The following is a 19,150-nucleotide window of genomic DNA, read 5'->3' on the forward strand; positions in this document are numbered from 1 at the left end:
CTACAATGAAAACTCCTCATGCAGTAAAGGATCCGTAAAATAAAAATCCTACCCTTGTCAATACGAATTAAACATGTATTAAACCACAATAACATTGAGTACATACAATATAAATGTTCATACATTGTACATTATATTGTATGTTATTCAGAATTATAGTCTATAGGAAAAACGTTACTATTCAAGTCTCCTATGCATGTGCCAAAAATAGTAGCATACCCCCATATTATCAATATCTATATATGCGATCGTACTGCACCTAAAGTAAAAGAAGGGGAAGTGAAAGAATATTCATTAATCAGTGGATTCGTTCAATATCAGTCCTGGCGTTGTCACATACGAGTGCAAACGGAACTGAGCACTTTCGTGCCCGCATGAAGTGATTGCTGACAGCTATAATTCCATGACGTAATGACTAGACGCTAAGGGTGACACCCTTGATACAGTGAAAAAGCTATATGAAAACTAAAAACAACAACAACAAGCTGCTAGGAGCCCAAACTTTCACCACTTCTCCCTTACATAAAAGGCTACCGGCCACCGAAAAAAAGCATGACCACAGCGTTATCAAGACTGAAGATACCAAAAGCAGAAGTTCTGCTGCAGTATCCACGTTAGCCGCCAGGAGGCACAAACCCGACTGAAAAAGCAACAACTGACTTTCACTCCTATACTGTAGTTTCTATCTCCACATACTCTATTTGTACGTTTCCGCAGAGTTGGACAGTCTCGATCAAATCCTCCGGTTCGGGCCTCCGATCAAGGTCGACATTCCAACACCTCATCATCAGACGGTACATGTCCAAAGAACAACCGCGGGGAATCTGCAAACGATGCCCTTCCTCCAACACGTTGATGAGATGGTGACAGTCTGGCCTGTGAGGACCAGGGTACACGGGTTCGTGTCCCATCGTGGCTATCTCCCATAGTAGTACTCCATATGCCCACACGTCACTCTTGTGAGTAAACTCTCCATCCCTCAACGACTCCAACGCCATCCATTTTAGTGGTAGGTGGTTCAGCTGTCCCAGGTTGTCTGTGTGCGTGTGTGTGTAGACAGAATCAGTGTATATGTCACGCGAGAGCCCGAAGTCAGCGAGTTTACCGACGCCACTGGCTGAGATGAGAACGTTGCGAGCTGCAACGTCTCGATGCACAAGCTTTAGCTCCTGAAGATAGAGGAGTGCTCGAGCAACGTCTACGCCAAGTCTCCAGAAGTTCGTCTGATGAGCGTCAATATTTCGTGACTGTCTCAAAGCTGATAGTAAGTCCCCTCTCTCTGCGAACTCAAGAAGAATGTACTTCGGCTCTGACTGAGTGATGATGCCGCGAAGTTCTACGATATTTGAGCACCGAGCTGGAACCCCCAAGCCCTCTTGTATGGTGATGAGGATGGCCATCTCGTGGCAGAAGGCTCGGTGAGCTTGAGAGTCGTTTTGGTGAACTGTTTTAGCCGCCACTTGTGTCACACTTCCATCAGGATTCCTTAGTTTCCCTCGCAAAACGTGCCCGAACTTTCCCTGCCCTACCATCTCTGCTAGGTCCATCATCCCGGGATCTTTCTCCCAACGAAGTAGTCGCTGTTCAACGTCGTCTGTCACCAACTCGTCATCTTCAAACTTATCATTGCCAGTGACAGCGCGGTACAGTCTCTGCCAAAACGTTTGTCTGGCGAGGCATACGGTGAAGAAGGTGGCTGAGATAGTTACTGATATGACAACGTTTCGAACTGTGACGTCAACACCGGATTTCTTTACGTCACAGAATTCTCCCGCCAACTCCTGCCCGCAGAGGCATCGTCCTGTCATGACGTCACAGGAAGCGTTGCTTCTGCATTCGCAATTTTTCTCACATCTCGGGCCGTATTTTCCCTCGGGGCAAGGGTCTTCACAATTGATCCCAATCCTTCCCAAGCAGACACACTGCCCCGTGACATGGTGGCATTTAGTTGCGGTGTTTTCACAATCACATTTGTGAATGCAACCTTTCCCGTACGTCCCGTCGGGACACATGAGCTCACAGTGCTCGCCCTCCCACCCCGATGGGCAGTCGCAGCCCGTCCTGCGATCGCAGGCAGCCCCTTGCAGACAGTTACACGTTTCGTTGCAGTGGTCACCTCTTCTGTTCGGTGGACACTCTGTAGCATTCAGTGAGAAGCTATCCTGAAAGGTCTTTTCTTTTTCTGTTACAACTGTGCATGTGTAATGCCCATTGTTATTGGTAAAAACGGGCCCCATGTTGATTAATGTGTTGTTTGTATTTGCCCAGATATTTGTTTTGTTTCGACGGTTGAAAAAAGGTTTGAACTCCCATCGCACTTGACTAACGTTTAGGTGAAAGGTCATACACGAAAGAGATACCGCACCCCCAATGTAAGCGACGTTGCCCGGGTATTTGGACGATATCGTTATTGCCACAGTTGGTTTGGGGATGTCACAGGCAACACCTTGCCACCCTAGAGTGCATTTGCAGGCTCCGTTTAAGCCATGACAGCATGCTCCGTTTTTACAAATACAGTCTTGGTCGCACAATGGCCCAAACTTGCCTTCCTCGCATCCTAAGGTCTCCAGTTCCAAAGTTACAGAAGAAACAGACAGACCAAGACCAAACTGTTTGTGTGTATTTAGGTCTCCAAGATCACACGTAAGATTTATCGGACCCGGCGTTATTGAAAGTGGAATGTATAGAAAGAGGAAATACTGAGATTTAGGTTTCGCGTTCCATGCTGCCACGACATCCGGTGTAACATCAACTGGCAGCCGATGGTCTTCATTGACCCAATGGGGATCGGGCTGAAATTGTTCAGGCTTTGCGATCAAGCGCACTTCAATGGAAACATCAGAATAACCCGGTTGGGTGCACGTTGTAGATCTGAATCCATTGGCGTAGATGTTATGGGCAATACCAACGTCTGTGTAATGATGCGCACCCATACCCAATAACACTAGACAATTCTTACTGTCCGTCCGAATGTAAAGTTCTGAAATTGAACTTGGCTTTAACGCTGTATGACTAAAACGCAAAGGTTCGCCTGAGTAAGAGTCGAGGGTAGCCCTTCCCGATAAAGAAAGCAAGAATTGTCCAGCGTCAGTGTTCCTTCGGACAGGAATCTCGCACGCCATGTTGTATAACGGTGGATAGTCGACCACGTCTGCAACTATAACAGTCACTTCGATGTACTCGGTAAAGAAATATGTGACGTTTTTGACGTTCAAACTCACGACTAAGTCATACCGAGCCTGAATCGAACGATCAAGCGGGTTGTTAACGACTAGAGCGGCTTGACAGTTTGAGCTAACAGCGGTGCGAAAACGTTTGTGCGAATCACCTGTTGTGATCTTGGCACTTCGTCCCTCTGTGTACAAACAAGATGGCGACGATTGCAGCACCATCACGATTGTACCTGGCGAGGAATCCTCCAGAACGGTGAAATTCCGTGTGTGATTCCGTTGCAGTCTTCCTCCTACGGCGTTGGAAAAGTACATACACGAAAACAGCAGAAGGACAGACACCAATGTTGCCATCTTGACTCACTTCCAAGCGAAAATGACCCGTGCTTGATCGATGTTCCACTATGGGTTTTGTTAGTTCGACAATCGGTGTCTATATTTAGAGCTCGTATAATTCAATACGTCCATACATTATTGAAAGCAGACTAGTGGGTGGAATGTGGGACTCACATACAAAGTTTCGAAAGTAGGAAGGAAGTTTGCGGTCAGACTTCGCGACATGTTTCAATAGAAACCAGGTACATAACGCCCTCACCTTACAGACGTAAGATCCAATCCATTGTTTCCCAAGGAATGCTCGGGCATCAATGACTTGGTATGTTAGGAAAACGACAGTTATATCATTAATCTTGCTCAAATTTGATCTTTTAGGGATCCCAAAGGACAATGCATTTTTGTATCTGTATTTGCATAGCCGGTATAACTGGCCTTCAGTGCAACAAACCTACATCGGTCTCGCCAAACCGTTGCACATCTAATAGGAATATATGATATACTTTGAATCACTCAATCTAAGTGTTTAAGTACGTGACGTTATACGTTTAGACGTGTGGGTTTGGAAACTTATTGCTTATCACTCATTATTACTCATTGTTGTGTGGGATCATCAATATATCAGTCACAGCTCCAGCTTTATTGTTGAGAAACTGTCCCTTAGGGAAGTTGATCTACTCTTTTGTTTCAAAGGGTTTCGAAAGGTCGTCCACCAATGACTCATGCACACGAGTTCTTGTGTGGAGTACCCATCTTCGCCGCATGAGGGCGCATGGGACTGCCACTGCCATGGTTCAACTGTCAATGTCCAATATATTTTGCAACACTTTGAATTAAGGGTTTGTGTGTAGATGTTTGTTGCTTACCTGAGGCCAACTTCCTTTCCTCTGTCCGTTGCACGTTGAATCCGATAGGCGGCGCTGTTCACCCGCTGTCTAATACAGGTAGCGTTACAGTGGATGTTCAAAACAACGTCACGGTATGCTAATGCTGTACGCATACAATGATACAGTACTTGCAATATCCCTCAGTAACATTCCCTCGTATCGAATTCGTAACACTACCTCAGCAAACTGGAGTGAACTGGCTGTTATACCAGCTATATAGATACAAATACAGAATTCGAAGCTTGTGTGTTACGCCGAAGGGCGGCTATACCGGCTATACAGATAAAGATACAAACTCGTTTAACGAAATCAGCTCCTAACACACACTGGTGTTCAATCGTTCATGAAAACGTTGCTCAGCGGCTCTTTTGTTTTGCTAGTCATCTTTGCGACCTCCATTTTTCTGTGTGACTGGATTGACATGAGATTATTGGAAGATCATATGTCTAAACCTCCGTCCATTGTTTGTGTTCATTTCAGCCTAAAATGGCTTGATGTCGGCGGGGTCGTCCAACAGAAAGGGTGACCCGTGACGACATGATGTCTTTTACATGTCCTCAGGGACAGATTAGGGCATTATAAAAGGGATAAAGCATTATAACTCTTTATGAAATGAGGAATAATTATCATAATTATCGCAATAGGAAGAATGAAGTTTATAGCTTGACAACCGCATGGTCCTTTTGTATATAGCAACAACTATGTAACAACAATTATACTACATGAGTACTCTATTATATGTTTTGATTTGTTGCTGCAGAATCATCCTTACATGTGAGCATTGTAAATGTTGAAATTTTCGCGGTGGTTTTATGTTTGCGGTTTTCGCGGTGAACTCTCCACCACAGACTTTAAACCACTGCGGAATCGTTTTACTGTCCTGGCTTTGGCATGCCTACCATTTTGTTTCAACTGCGAACTAAAACGCCAGCAAACACTCAATTTTCTCCCTACCGTGAAATTAAATCATCGCGAACTTGAAGCTCATTTACCGAACCGTTTCGTCATGCATAGTGCAAGTGATAAAACTTTGCAATGAATCATTTGTTTCCACAAAAAACACGGGCCTGTCCGGGATTTGAACCCGGGACCTCTCGCACCCAAAGCGAGAATCATACCCCTAGACCAACAGGCCTCACGTGTGACTTGCGTGAGAAGTTGTGGATATATCCTGGTTAAATCGGGGCGTCACAGCTGGTATCGATCAGCTGAGATACACACGGCATGTCGAGACGGTGTTTAGTAAACTTGAAACAGATGGATACACTTATTTGGCTCACTCTAGCTCCCCGCCAACACACACTAACCGCTAACACTTGCATAGCTATACCTTTAGTATGATAAGTTTTGATAACAATAATCTCATTGTACATATAGCTATAATTACCTAATATTGAAGTCAATGCAAAGATGTCATTTGTATCTATAACCCCCTTTCCACTAGAGCCTGCGACCGTCTAGTGGACAGGGAAACCTTAATGATTCTGTATTGAACCCTGATATATTATTTCTAAATTTTATACCGCCAGTTCTTTCATCCACAGAATTATCCTTCCGATAACTTTCGACCTCCAAGCGAATACTCGAATATACTGTCAATAGTACCAAAACAATTCTAATTGACAGGAACATCCTTTCAATAGTACCAAAACAATTCTTATTGACAGGAGCATTATATTCTCACAACAATCCCTAACCAATCGCTAGATTGTGGCTTCTGTAGAAAAACAAGTTACATAGTTTTCAATCATGTATATAATCGTAAATGACAGGTATCCATAGACAGGCGGCAACTTCAAATGAGATATAAACCAGGTGTGTAGAGATTGATAGGCGGTAATAGCAGGTATAATGCATCAACGTCCAGGCCCCACGGGGGGGTCAGCGAAGGGTCATCAATGGTCAGTATTATTCGAATGTGGAATTCAATGCCCCATGTTTATTGTTTATTTGCACATAAAAAAAACAAGTCCATTTTGTCGCAAACAGTAAAGACACAAATGCAGGGGAATCCTGAAACCTCCAAGGTTTTCTCTTAACTGCGATCGATTACTTGATATGATATCATGTAAGATCATAACTTGATGCTAACGTTGGGTCGTGTTACTACCCAACATCTGCTTCGATATCACCAACTATGTTTCTTCGAATGAAAGGCCATCAATGACAGTACCAGTAATCAACATTATAAAGATTTTATTCACTATTTCCGTACTCTTACCAAAGAGCTATGAGACGCTTCTTGAGTAAATACATTACAGGCTATCAACTATTCCTCAACCGAGACGGGGGCGGATACAGTTTGCCCGGCACCTTTGACCTGTTGCTAACGTCTAACTATGTCATTCTGTCATATCTATCTTACAATATTTTATGATGTATTTCTATGCTAGTTCTTAATAAACTCCGTAAACGAAGGTTAGACATCCAGGTAGTACGATAAGCCAAAAAAATAGTTGCTCAAAGATCAAGCACCTGGATAAAATTTGGAAACAGTGAGACGTTTCAGACCTGGTATAAAACCTGGTTTTCCACTAGTCCTATCCTTAGTCACTGACGAAAGACAGCGGATGCTGTCTGAAACATCTGACTGTTTCAAAATTCTATCCAGTTGCTTGAGTAACTATTTTTTGGCACATCATAACGTTGTTCCCTATCACTGTCCCACCTGTAATGAAAGATCGACATTTGCTGACATTATAGTTCAATAACCACTCTGTACAACTCACGATAAGCAAACAATGATGTCAAGAAGTATTTTATCTTCTCTGCTTTTGTAAGAATGGTTCCCGTGTGTAATCACCACAAAGGTTCTTCAATTTCTTAATGGCTGTTATGTTCATGTGAAAGAAACCCAGTTGACATGTTCATCACGCAGATTCAATCCCTCGAGTAGTAAGAAAGCTAGTTGACATTTTATACACGCGGATTCGATCCCCTGAGAGCTTTCACCTTCGCGCCCTTCGTGTGACGACGTGAAAGCTTCTGTCAGAAGGGACGTCAAAGTTGCCGTTGATGTTAAAGACGACGGACAGATACAGCCGTATTGTGTCACCGGTAATTTTGATAATGGCCCGTTGGCTATACAAGAAGCGTGCTTCTTATTTCAATGTTATAAAGGATGTATGTAATATTGATAAAGCCAATATCCATAACTATTTTATGAATTGTGGCATACGAATCTTCGCGAATGTAGCTTGTTCCTTTAGCTTAAAGTTCATTCCAAGTCACCGCAAGGGTGTTGAATCATAAATATTTGTAATCATAAATTATGATATTTTGAGAAAAAGTGTACTGAAGTCACATTGGTTCAATTTTTTCCCAAAAGAATGAAAATAAGGATTGAATATATTTTTTAATTTAGCTACATTTTTTCTTCATCCGGGTGATTTACCATAGTTTTTTAGGCAATAAATTGCTACTTTTCAATCTTCTTATTAGTACAAAGTTGAGTCATTTCTGATTTTGTGACTTGTGTTGAGATACGTTAAGACTTATAAGTTATCAAATCGTCTACCATCGCCTGTGCAGTGTCTCCCTTAATTGATTTTGATACGAACCTCGAATTGGTGCCCATGTTCAAATTACGATTAGTCTTAAGCTTTGTAGCCCGATAACCATACCATCGTGAGGTCCCTGGTATCTCTACGGTGCTGGGAGTGTTGGCCGTCCGCGCAGTTCAGTATCTCTACGGGGCTGGGAGAACAGACTTTATACATGTTTATTAGTTTTCAAAGATGACTTTTCTACATCTTAGGGTTTTGGGCACCCCCATGAAATGGGGGAATGATTGTCAGCTGAAATGAACTCGGAGCTTCCACAGTTTAGATGATTGGCATGTTGGGTGTGTTTATTTGTGATCCCTACGGGGCGGACTAAGTACTCTGTTATTGTATCGCCTGTGATGACGTCATATGTAAATCAACAAGACACCTTATCGTAATTGACCACACCAAGAGCCGACCTGATAACAGAAACAAACTCATTAATTAAGCCACATACCACATAACTCTTCTACTGCTTCTACTGTTTCTACCGCCTTGTATGGAATACTGAAGGAATTCGAAGGATATCAAAGTGATAGCAGATTTCAAAGCATGTAGACATATTGAATACTGTCTATACAGTAAGCTTATGTGTGTTGATGTCATTGTGTGAATTTTGGGGAAAATGTTGCACGTCAAATAATCAATTTGATTTGATTTGGTTACTTCTATTTACGGTTTTGCTGCTAATCTAAACATTATACGCTCAGTATATATTCTGGAGGTTCCCAATGTATTTTTCTTAGATTTAAGACCCATAAAACAATGGTGCATCTTTCGTTTTTTTTTCAGTTATATCTCTTTTATCAACAATAGAAGACTATATAAAGCATGCCAACCGATGTTGTTATTGACAAAAGCCCGCAGCACAACGGTGGATAGTAATTTGGCTCGCTCTTGAGGCGTCGCCAAAAATGGAAGACAACGTAACGCGTGTCATGTTCATTATGTCATTGTCATGTTTTCTATTGTAAAAGCATATCGTACAAAATATACATTTGAGTCATTACCATAAAGAGTATACAGATTTTAGTACACTGTAACAGAATTCATACGATTGTTTTCGACATGTAATAGAGAGAGAGTCGACGTATTTGTTCACGACACAAGGCACTGAAGGACTAGTACTGGGTCTTATTTGTTCTGTACTGTAGCACTGACATTCCTTATTTAGCGTTGCTATTTGCCCCAAGTCGCGATGCTAACAGAAAATGTCTTCGTATAAGTGTCAGTATCCCAGACCTATGACAACACTATTAACAATCGGAGTCCCCTTAACTACACACAAAGTCTACAGACGTGTCTCCGATCCTATCATTACAACAACACTGTACACATGGGTTCCGACAGACGACTTTTGAACGGCCGCATTTCAATTGCACTTAAAGGACGGACGTAAACAAACAAGTGGGCGGAGCCTACACCACTTCGGTACACAAGGCGACATGTAAGAAAGCGGATCGAATTCCTTAGTGTACACAGGAAGACATCTTAAGGTTTGCCTTGACAAAAATAGCATCTCACAAGGAGCTTGCACTAACAAGAGGCGAAGCAAGGTCTAAGGACTTAGAGCGGCCGTCAATACAGTACGTGGGAACATTTCGAAATGATCCTCTGAAAATCAGCAAAACAAGTAATAGAAAAATAAACACTGTTAGTATTGAAACGTTAGGAACATGTAACGGTTAGACTATGGTTTTGTTTGAATGGACGGACGGACATGCAAAACCAAGTGCTTAATCCAAACTAAGTGGAAGACAGTAAATACGGAAGAATTGTACTACGAGGTTACATTTACCTCGTAAAATGCATATACTTACAGTAACATGGGGCTACGTGTTGTAATTTTTTTCCGAAAGAAACTGGCACAGAGTTTCCGAGTACAATTTCACAACTTACCCTTCAGTCGGACAGTCTCCTAATCAACCGAAAAAACACATAAACATGTCATCTATTTGTCTACCTAGGATTTTGTTCACACTATCACAGAGCAACATGATGTGGATTCTTACAAAGGACGGTTTGTCTTGAACTGATTTGATTTCGTCGATAACAATGGACGGAAAATGCAAATGTTATTTCTATTCTGCCATGTATTTTGTGCGTTTGATTCGCTTTCATGAGACCTAATTTGTCCGTGTGGCTCGGAAAACAAAGGTACAAGACAGACCTGTGTTTGTCTTCATAATAACTTTTTCTACTTTCTTTCTTCCGTAATCTTTTGTTTTAGATGTCAGATAACATCACAATAACAATAAAGTTCCCGAGATGCTGGAAGTGATAGCTGCCCAGATGACGTCACATGAGGAATTGCGAATTCGATAATTATTGCATTTTGTCATGCACAGACAATTTACCGGCTTCTTGGCCGGCTTCTATATGTGATTATAGCTAAGAGAACAATATAATCAGGTAACGCCTAACTCTTTTTATGACGCCTTGAAGTCGCACAAGTTCTGTCAGTTTGATCGAGTCCGCCATTTTGAATTCTCCATGTTTTTATTCTATTTCCCATCAGTCCATGGTGTCTGACAGCCTCTTTCTCACGTCCGCAGGAGGTGTGGAGACGACCCAACGTCTCAGCCACTCCTTACATTTCTGAGTCGCCATTTTCTTGACTTCCCTTGGGACGATGTCTCCGTTTTCGTCCTCGCTCCTCCAGACTTGGTCGTGAAATCTCGAGTCGTACCCCGGCCCCGTGACCTTGAACGACCTCTCTCTTGCAATGGCTGGTCTCAACACCTGAGGAGAAATAGAATACGCCACAGAAGGAGAGGTCACTAGGGTTCACCTGCAGTGGAAACTATATACATGTATATCCAAACGTATAAAAGATACATGATTTGCGACAAGAACTTCATACCGACAAGTCGTACAAAGAGAATGGACATTCAGCAATATTGACTCCACTTAAAAACAGCAATTTCAACGTTTGCATTGATTAAGCTACATTTGAAGAGTTTGGTTACACAATACAGCATCGTATTTTAAAAGAAGCCTTGATTTTTATTGTTTGTATATAAAAGACCCCCCGGTGTCGATTCAGGGACCACTTGGCCGTCTCTGAGTAACTGTATTTGGACTTGTTCATGCATAAAATTCAACTGTCAGAAGCCAGGGCAGTTTTTCTGTCTTGTTGCACACAATGTCGACGAAAATAGCACTAAAGAACGCCACTGATGCATTGACGTGATTTCACACCTGTTACGACAGATACGTTTACAGATAAGATTTAGTTTTAACACAGGTGTTCCACTTTAAAGGCATGAATACGGGTCATACAGATTCTTTGTCATCGGGGCATATATTTGTCAAAGGTTTTGCCTCCAGACAGAACGACAATTTTTTTGGTCACAAGGACTTTAGACGACTTAACGACGACAAAACACCTGGTACAACATCCTCGCTATACGCTTGTACACAAGCCCTTCATAGCATATTTGTAACGATTAGCAACGTACCAATTATGACATAGCGTAACGTTATTATGGTTACCTTGATATGGTTGAAAAAAAAAAAACAGACAGAAGTTAAGAAAGAAAATAAGTAGAATGTTTGGTACCTACCTGGAAACGACCAACTCCTGGAACGTAAGTTTGGTCGGAAACTATGTTTTCCTTAGGGGAGGGTCTGGAACCGGGATAGGACTTGTTGAGGTGTCGAATCTCGCCTGGATACGATCTTTGTCTCTGAACTCTGCTGCCGTTTTTAGTCTGTATGGGCGGCAACATTGGGACAGTTCTCTGTTTAGGAGCGGAGTGGGTGTAGGACAGGCGACTCACTGGTCTACGGTGGTCCTCGTCTCTAAAAATCGCCTCTTGAAGCGAGTTCGAATCCTCAGAATAGTCTGAAATGTAGTCCACAACTTCTGCGTTGTCGTTGGGCGTTGCACTCTTGTTGTCGCTGTCCTGGTCAAATTGTTCGTCTTCTTCGTCGTCGTCGGCTAAGTCTACGCCCGTGTCTTCTTCTTTTGGGTTGTCTAAAGGCGTTTGTGTTGTCGTGTCGTCGTCAAGCTGTCGTCTGCATTCCTCCATTTCCTTCCGCATTTCCAACATGGCAGCCTTCGCTTCCTCCGACAAGGCGGAAAACATGGTCTTCTCCGGCTCTTGTCTCGTTGTTTCATCTTTGGTAACGCCCCATGAGATGTGATCGCTGCTGGTAGTGGGCCGCTTGTTAAGCAGTTTGCCCCGTCCCGGCGTTTCCACGGCAGCTGGGCAGGAGCGGGTGGAGTGGAGGCTCACCGTGCCCGTGCTGGTGCTTCCCCGGGTGTATGCCGACAACCGACCGAAGCGAGACACCGCGCGTTCCCTGGTTACCTGCGAAAGTTGTTCGCCGACCTCCTTTGTGCAATTTGTCACGATTATCTCGTAATTTTCCGCCGTAGGCTGTAAATCTTCCCCAGGATCAGATTGTTTGCTATTATCTTCCAAGCCGGCCATTTTTCACGGTCAGTAAACACAAAGCAGTCAGTCCGTAAGCCCACCTGCTTATTCAATGGTTAGTTACGGGACGTTAGCGACGAGTCTCTCGGCGGTTGTCGGCTGTGGCCCGCCGGTTTGTATCGGAGCCGCCCGTGGGATGTTTCTCGCTTTTCAGTTCCCGTGTCCGTCATATTCTTGACCGACTTTCCTCGCTACATTCCTCGGTCAACCTGTCGCATCAAGCCGAACCGTCTGTCAGCCCTCTCACCTGCGGAGTGACAAACAATAGACAGGTGTGAATTAAAGGCAACACCTGCTTTCACGCCATGTCACCTGTGGTGAACTTGTACGTGGGGGAGGGGGGCGGTACTGGGTGTCCGTTGCAGGGAGCTAGGGTTACTCTTCAAACTAACGTCAGGGTTCACTTGCGTTCTTTTATGAACCGGCACACGCACACGATAACCTATACACGTGCGCTAGGGCGTAAAAAGTATCGCACCAACACTCCCAGGTTCGAGTCCCACTTTGTTTTACAAAGTAAAAAACACAGCTTTTCCCAGTAACTGTTTAGTTATACATCACTCTGTTTTCTAATTGTTAAAGGCAACAGTTCTTCAAAGCGACCCGCCGTCGCTAGGTAACGGGTTGGTTAGTGATTAATAACCAGGGTGTACAGATGTCACATATATCACGTTTGCTTGTTGGGTGCTTCATATGTTGGGTTCCAAAGTCGGACTTTGTACGGAAGGCTTTTGAAAAGGATCAAAACACAACGGAATAGCGGCACACGAAAAGAATGTTCGACACGATTAATAACTTAATTTCAGCACCTCTGTACATATTTCATAATCCACAGTAGCTTCAGCAACATTCTTCTAAAGGTAAAAGTAAAGGTAGTCCCGTAGCCGTTTTCAAGGCCGTAGGGGCAGTGGGTTGTTATCCACTGTGTCAAGGAGCCCACCCGTCTCCTGCCACCGCCTTTTACCTCCCCAACCGAAGTCAGGTACCCATTTTTTACACCTGGTGGAGTTAGAAAAGCCGTGTTAAGTGCATTTCCCAATGGCACAACATCGGTGGCATATCAAGGGATTTGAACCCAAGACCTTTGAGTTTTGGGCCAAACGCCATGGCTTATATGCCAACAGGACGCCAACATTCTTCTACTGTGAGTAATAAAAACATAATTACAAATCCTGACTACAGAAGTTGTTTCTGCCCTGCTTTTCTGGGTTTGTGTCTCGACGTTTTTGTGAAGGGCATGTACATGTATGGTCGCTAAGCAATTGTATTACCAACTACTGTTTTGACTCACCTTGGCAACGCTATTTGGATCAGAGAATTTTGTAATGAAGAGGCTTGTTTACTTGAATTGCGATTGTACGTAGTGCAACACATATTGATTTATGTAACTGATTATTAAAGCTGCAAATCTGTTATTGGTCATGAATAGAGCACCTTATTCAACAAACTTAACAACAACAAAAAACTATAAAAAAACACGTTTTTTCTACAAACGTGTACTGTTTCCAAAAACTCAAGCAGTGTTTCACACACAAACGTAGGACAAAACTATCACATTTCAAGAGGCAAGAGCTAAAAGACCCTATGGCTAGCGCTTCCAGAAAATTACACCTCAAACTTTGAAGTTCCGCTGCAGTACCGTAGGAATCAGCCAGTAGGCCCATTCTCAAACTTGACCTTCTGTCTTTCCAACATCTGCCCACCTAATAAATATCATGAACATCCATCCACAGCTTTTTGTGTCAAACTGTTAACACCAAACACACATGCATCCACAGCCACTCCGCCAATTATAGCAAAACCGAAAACAGAACCTTCTGTCGAAGGTAAAAGGCCCTACATGGTCTTTGTATACTCCTGACGCCCAACTTTACATAGAATGCACAAGGCGCCCTCGCCGGGGTGAGCTTTTATACTACAGTCACGACTGCCTTTTTGTTTCAGGTCCGAATGCGTGTGGGATTGTCTTCCGCACAATGCGGTAACAAGAGTTCACATGGCTGGTCTCACGACAAGCAGTCACCAGACTACCAATCAAGAAATCAGTACTGACTAGGTTTCAAAGCGCATCAATGATTTGTTCTGTCGGTTGATTCTATTGACGCCGAAGAAGAGTGGTGGATGTCACTCAAATTGTTCGGAAGTAATCTCCATATCTTATAACTCAGCGACACTATGTTTCAAAACATGTTTATGTTTTTTTTGTTCTGCGAGTTCATTCTGGTTACGCCGAAGAAGAGTGATGGATGTCACTCGAAACGTCCGAAATAATGTTCATATCCTAGTCAGTTGTAGAGATTGGATTATCTTTAACCTTCATAAACACATCAATGATAGATAGATATATAGTTATGTATTCCACAGCCAAATAAACGAGTAGAAGTAACATGTTAAATCGGTTGTGAGATACGACGAATTTATTAAATTGCCGAGAAAGTTATTCCTTACACAAGGGACAATCTGGACAATGCAACTCACGAGAAAGCATCAACAACACGAAAGAAAGTTAAAGATTTCACGATCATCTTTTGAAATATCTGTGTGTGTAACATTTCCGTTCGTAAAGTGAATTCAGAGCAGTGGTAGGAATGTACTATCACATGTTCGAACATGCTTTACAAGATGTTAACGTTCCAATCTTCATTAGTAATTACGTGAATTGAAGCAAATGTTTTGTAACAATTTGGAAGGCGGGGGCACAGGTGTATTTTTCACCCGAAGCTGTAGCGAGACAACAAAGGAGTCAAATTGCCAGAAAAAACAATCAGGGATGCATTATCTGTAATGCTCTCTAATTACTACCCATCGGTCATATGTCCATCACTCCATTCTACGTTTTATCCCATGTATTGTGGTTTACTTTCTTTCTCATGCACTGTTTAACATATAAAACAATGGTTTGAAAAGAGTTCTTCTGTTTTCGTGACTTATTCCCAACTAGTTCAACACTTCACGTTTCGTTTGAATGTAGCGAGGTATCGTTATGTGTGGCGCGTGTGTCCTATGCCCTCACGTGTCATACCATGTTTTCTATGCAGAATTAAAAAGTCATTATAAGCTAAATAGAACAACAGAATACTGCCCCAAGGCAAGAACATATACTCTGCAGTCAGCTGACATATACCAGGCGCACTAAGCTAAGGTGTAAATGTGGACCCCTGTAAGTTGCCTAGGCTAGTGGGTCAAAATTTCCTGGAGTGTTTTCTTCCTGTTCCAATCTTTACGCCCTCCACGAAAAGTCACAAATATAAAATATTTTTTTTTTTTTACAATAAGTAGTATTAGATCATACATAAAACTTGTAGACCTAGTCCCAACAAAAATACAATGCACAAGAGACATACATGCCTTGAAGTATTGAAAAGCGGCCAAGGCCTAGAGTGTAACGCAATCTGTATGTGTTCTTCAAGGTAACATGAAAGTTTCAAATAATTCTAAGGATACACCAAACTTTGAAATTAAGAAATGAAATGATGATCCACCGACGCTGTGCAGTCTACCATGCATGTGGCTGTAGATGCATTGTATCTCTAGCATATGATATATAATACCAACGTCGATAACTCCCAATACCTGCCCACCGCTACCAGTGACTTGGAAACAGCTTTGAATGCAAAGCCAAAGATCACACCTTTTCCCAATACCTTCGTCACGACCGTTAGACTTCAAAAGGAGTAAGATTTAAACCCAAACCCAGCCTAAAGCCAAACGGCACGTCATGGACTATGTTTTGTCACGACCGTGCAGTCCAACATAAGTCCGTACCGGGTATCGTTTTACGTTTGCGTGTTTTCACTACAACAGACCCGTGTACATGAGGAGCGACAGTGCTAGAGCTCTCCACATGGAATGTTTTGTTATGGAGGGCTACACTTGTGGACGGCGTTTCTACCAAAACAAAACTCTACCATAACAAACTCTTGTAAACAACGGAACGTATAACGGATCTATAACGGATTCCCTCTGCAAAACTTCAAACCGAATTGGAGCCCACGATTTATGAAATTCTTTTTCTAGTTGTCATTTAATCAGTCTAAACGCCCTTCACCATTGACTTGAAGTTTGAGGAATTTCAAAACTGTTTACCCCAAACATTTCGACTAAAAAAGGCGAAGAAAAAACAGGAAGCTTCGTTAAATACGATCTCGTTTTTACCGTACCCCCTTTTAGTCTTAGCGTTATAAGAAAGCATACCTCCGGCGTATGAAATGCTGATAATAAACACAAAATACTCTATTTCTATACACAAGGACACAGAACACCGGCACCGGCACATAGCTCTATATCTGTAAGTCCACGGGTATATGGTGACAACTGGAGAAATCTTACCACAAAATTGTGTCTAAAATGTATTTCCATAGTCTTAAACCTTCAATGTCCAAAAGCCTAGCCTTTATCGCCCACAACTCTATGATTTGTTTTAGTAGCACGCTTACCAGATATTCACGCCAACCTGTACTTATACCATATCTCACGTAAGTTCACGGGTGGCAAACGAAGAAATCCCGCCGTAGAATTCTGTCTAAAATGTGTCTCTGCATTCCACAAAAACCCTTCTAGATTTTGCTGTGCACATCCGTATGAACACAACAGATACATTGGCTTATTTTCCTACAAAACTAACCGTATGTTCCCGCCCACCTGTCCCCGTGCCATTCACAACCACCGACCGCGGCCACCGTCAAAACTAGCCGCCTGGATGTAAGATTGGCCCCGAACAAATGCCGTCCTCTTGTCGGTAAGCAATTTACACCGATGGTTTTTGTCCTCACGATGTCGTGACTACCCCTGAAGTGGGCTACACAAGGGTTAGCGAGAGCTCTTAAAACAACGCTGAGCCCCCGTTACCTAGCAACGACCCGACGCTAATTTGTAAACGCATTCACTACCGGTAGCCCGACGTCTAATCAGAGTTTAAAAAGGTCTGTTGGCCCCGGCGTCCAGTTGAGTCAATTTTTCGGCCACCACTTAACAGGAATCGTATCTCAGAGGGTATTTGTTTTCAGATAATTAGGTTGGGCCTGTGTGTGTGTTCGTGTTGGGGGGAATGTTGGGTGTGTATCGCTCCGATCTTGCTCAAATATCGCTCGATTGTTCGGAAAGTGGACGAAAAACATTTACAGAAAATTGGGGTCAAAACTGAATCTGTTTAAGGGTCGCCATTAATTTGTTTCTCAACTGCCGAGCTTTGAAATTCTAGAGTTTCTTAGAGTGTTGCTAAGAGGTAAAAAGGGCACCATCTGTATTGGGGAAGCCACAGTGATCTTTCTCCCTCACCCAAATCGACTTGAGTAAAGTGAGCAGTCTCTTTGCTTCCCCGGATTCGTTTGTTAGCATTGCGTGACCCGTGTGAGGCTCTACAGCATTCAATCCGTGATGGAATTTAGCCCTTTATCCTACGCTGACACTGACGCTATGATATCATCGAGAAAGAAAACGACGGATACAAGGAATGAATGAATAACTGAATGAGTGAATGAAAGAAAAAAAAGAAGTGATGAAATAAAGAAAACAAAAGAAAACGAATGAATGAAAGAAAACAAAAGAAAACGAATGAATGAAAGAAAAAAAATGACGGATAGAATAAATGAAAGAAATGATGAAAGGAAGACAAGAAGCAAGAAAGGAAACAAAGAAAAGAGAAATAGACCAATCGAGAAGGAGAGAAAAGAGAAGAAAGAATCGGAAATGAAATCAGAACGGGCACTTAAGCCATTTCTTGTCCCCCAGCGTCTTACCTCTCCAACACCGTAGAAAGTGAATTCAAGAGAGCCGTTTGCCAAACAGCGAGAAAGTAACGCGACCTCAACTTCATTCAAGCTCTCTACTTTTTACCTTTCAGGGTAAGAGGTTGCCATAACAAGCGGAGTGTTCAGCACATGAATGGGGACGGAAAGGATCCGTCCTTGACCCACAGGTGTTTTCAATCCGTCAAAAACTTCGGGATTAGCGAGAGATAATCCCCTCTGATGTGTTTTGGGAAGGAATAGAACACTGTAAGAACTAACTGGACTTGTATTTTGTTTTGTTGTGACCTGTACTTAGCCAAGTGTGGCAAAAATGTACAATAAAGGTCTTCATTCATTCATTCAATAATATCATCTAGCTCCAGTATAAGGCCATACTGGTTTGATCATATGGATGCCAGCGTATGGCCACTGCAAAAAAACTGATGCGAGCATGCGAAAAAAAGTTGCGCCAAAAAAGCGGACTTTATTATTATATCTCGCGCCAGTGAAGTCGTGCCAGTGTGGGACATCTGGACTACTGTTGTAAGAACAACCACTGCACGAAACCCAATCTTTACGCACGCCTTAAAGTATGCGTAAAGTTTTTTTAATTGAAAATTACGTTGGGTCAGTGAAAAATGGCATTTGCCATGAAATCTAAGTGGTCAGGAAGGTTTTAGAAATGACTGAACATACAGAACGAGGTATACCAAACAAGAAGTTTTTATTTTTTTTAATTTCTCATTTTTTTGGAAGACTTTAAAAAAAAAAACTTCACTAATTACACAAGTCCATGTGTATCTACTATTTTTTCAAAGAGTTCACAAATATTTTGCCCACACTTAACAAGTACATGTACCTTTAAAATGTTTCTCGTTTAGGATTCGTTCATTATGTCCAAATTGTTCATTTTCGTGTTGACTTGTTACAGGCAAAAAACACCGTTTATTGTATGTGCGCCTTCAGACGAACATAAAGCATAGTTGTAGAAACAAATTAGTGGAATCCATTTAGCCGTCAAATCTCCTGTGAGAGGAGCTAAAA

The 19,150-nt window shown here is 42.5% G+C and overlaps 2 protein-coding genes and 1 non-coding gene across 3 annotated transcripts; all 3 read right to left on the bottom strand.

The window, feature by feature from the left end:
* Positions 1-668: 668 nt before the first annotated feature.
* On the bottom strand, positions 669-3,593 carry LOC136447169 (uncharacterized). The gene has a single exon (XM_066445866.1). The coding sequence runs from the start codon at positions 3,522-3,524 to the stop codon at positions 669-671; it is 2,856 nt and encodes a 951-aa protein (XP_066301963.1). The 5' UTR covers positions 3,525-3,593.
* A 1,860-nt stretch (positions 3,594-5,453) lies between these two features.
* On the bottom strand, positions 5,454-5,525 carry Trnap-ugg (transfer RNA proline (anticodon UGG)). Its single transcript has one exon. It is a non-coding gene; the product is annotated as a tRNA-Pro (tRNA).
* Positions 5,526-8,876: 3,351 nt separating this feature from the next.
* On the bottom strand, positions 8,877-17,179 carry LOC136446899 (uncharacterized). Its single transcript, XM_066445545.1, has 3 exons — positions 17,002-17,179; positions 11,502-12,624; positions 8,877-10,677 (listed from the first exon to the last, which is right to left on the bottom strand). Exons 2-3 carry the CDS (start codon positions 12,372-12,374, stop codon positions 10,450-10,452), a joined length of 1,101 nt encoding a protein of 366 aa, XP_066301642.1. The 5' UTR covers positions 12,375-12,624; positions 17,002-17,179; the 3' UTR covers positions 8,877-10,449.
* Positions 17,180-19,150: the final 1,971 nt, after the last annotated feature.

Source organism: Branchiostoma lanceolatum, chromosome 13, assembly GCF_035083965.1.
Source record: "Branchiostoma lanceolatum isolate klBraLanc5 chromosome 13, klBraLanc5.hap2, whole genome shotgun sequence".
Lineage (NCBI taxonomy): Eukaryota > Metazoa > Chordata > Leptocardii > Amphioxiformes > Branchiostomatidae > Branchiostoma > Branchiostoma lanceolatum.

Coding starts and splice junctions, on each gene's coding strand:
- LOC136446899 (XM_066445545.1), bottom strand. CDS start 12,374: ATGGCCGGCTTGGAAGATAATAGCAAACAATCTGATCCTGGGGAAGAT. Junction 10,678..11,501: donor CAGGAGTTGGTCGTTTCCAG/GTAGGTACCAAA, acceptor ATTTCTCCTCAG/GTGTTGAGACCAGCCATTGC.
- LOC136447169 (XM_066445866.1), bottom strand. CDS start 3,524: ATGGCAACATTGGTGTCTGTCCTTCTGCTGTTTTCGTGTATGTACTTT.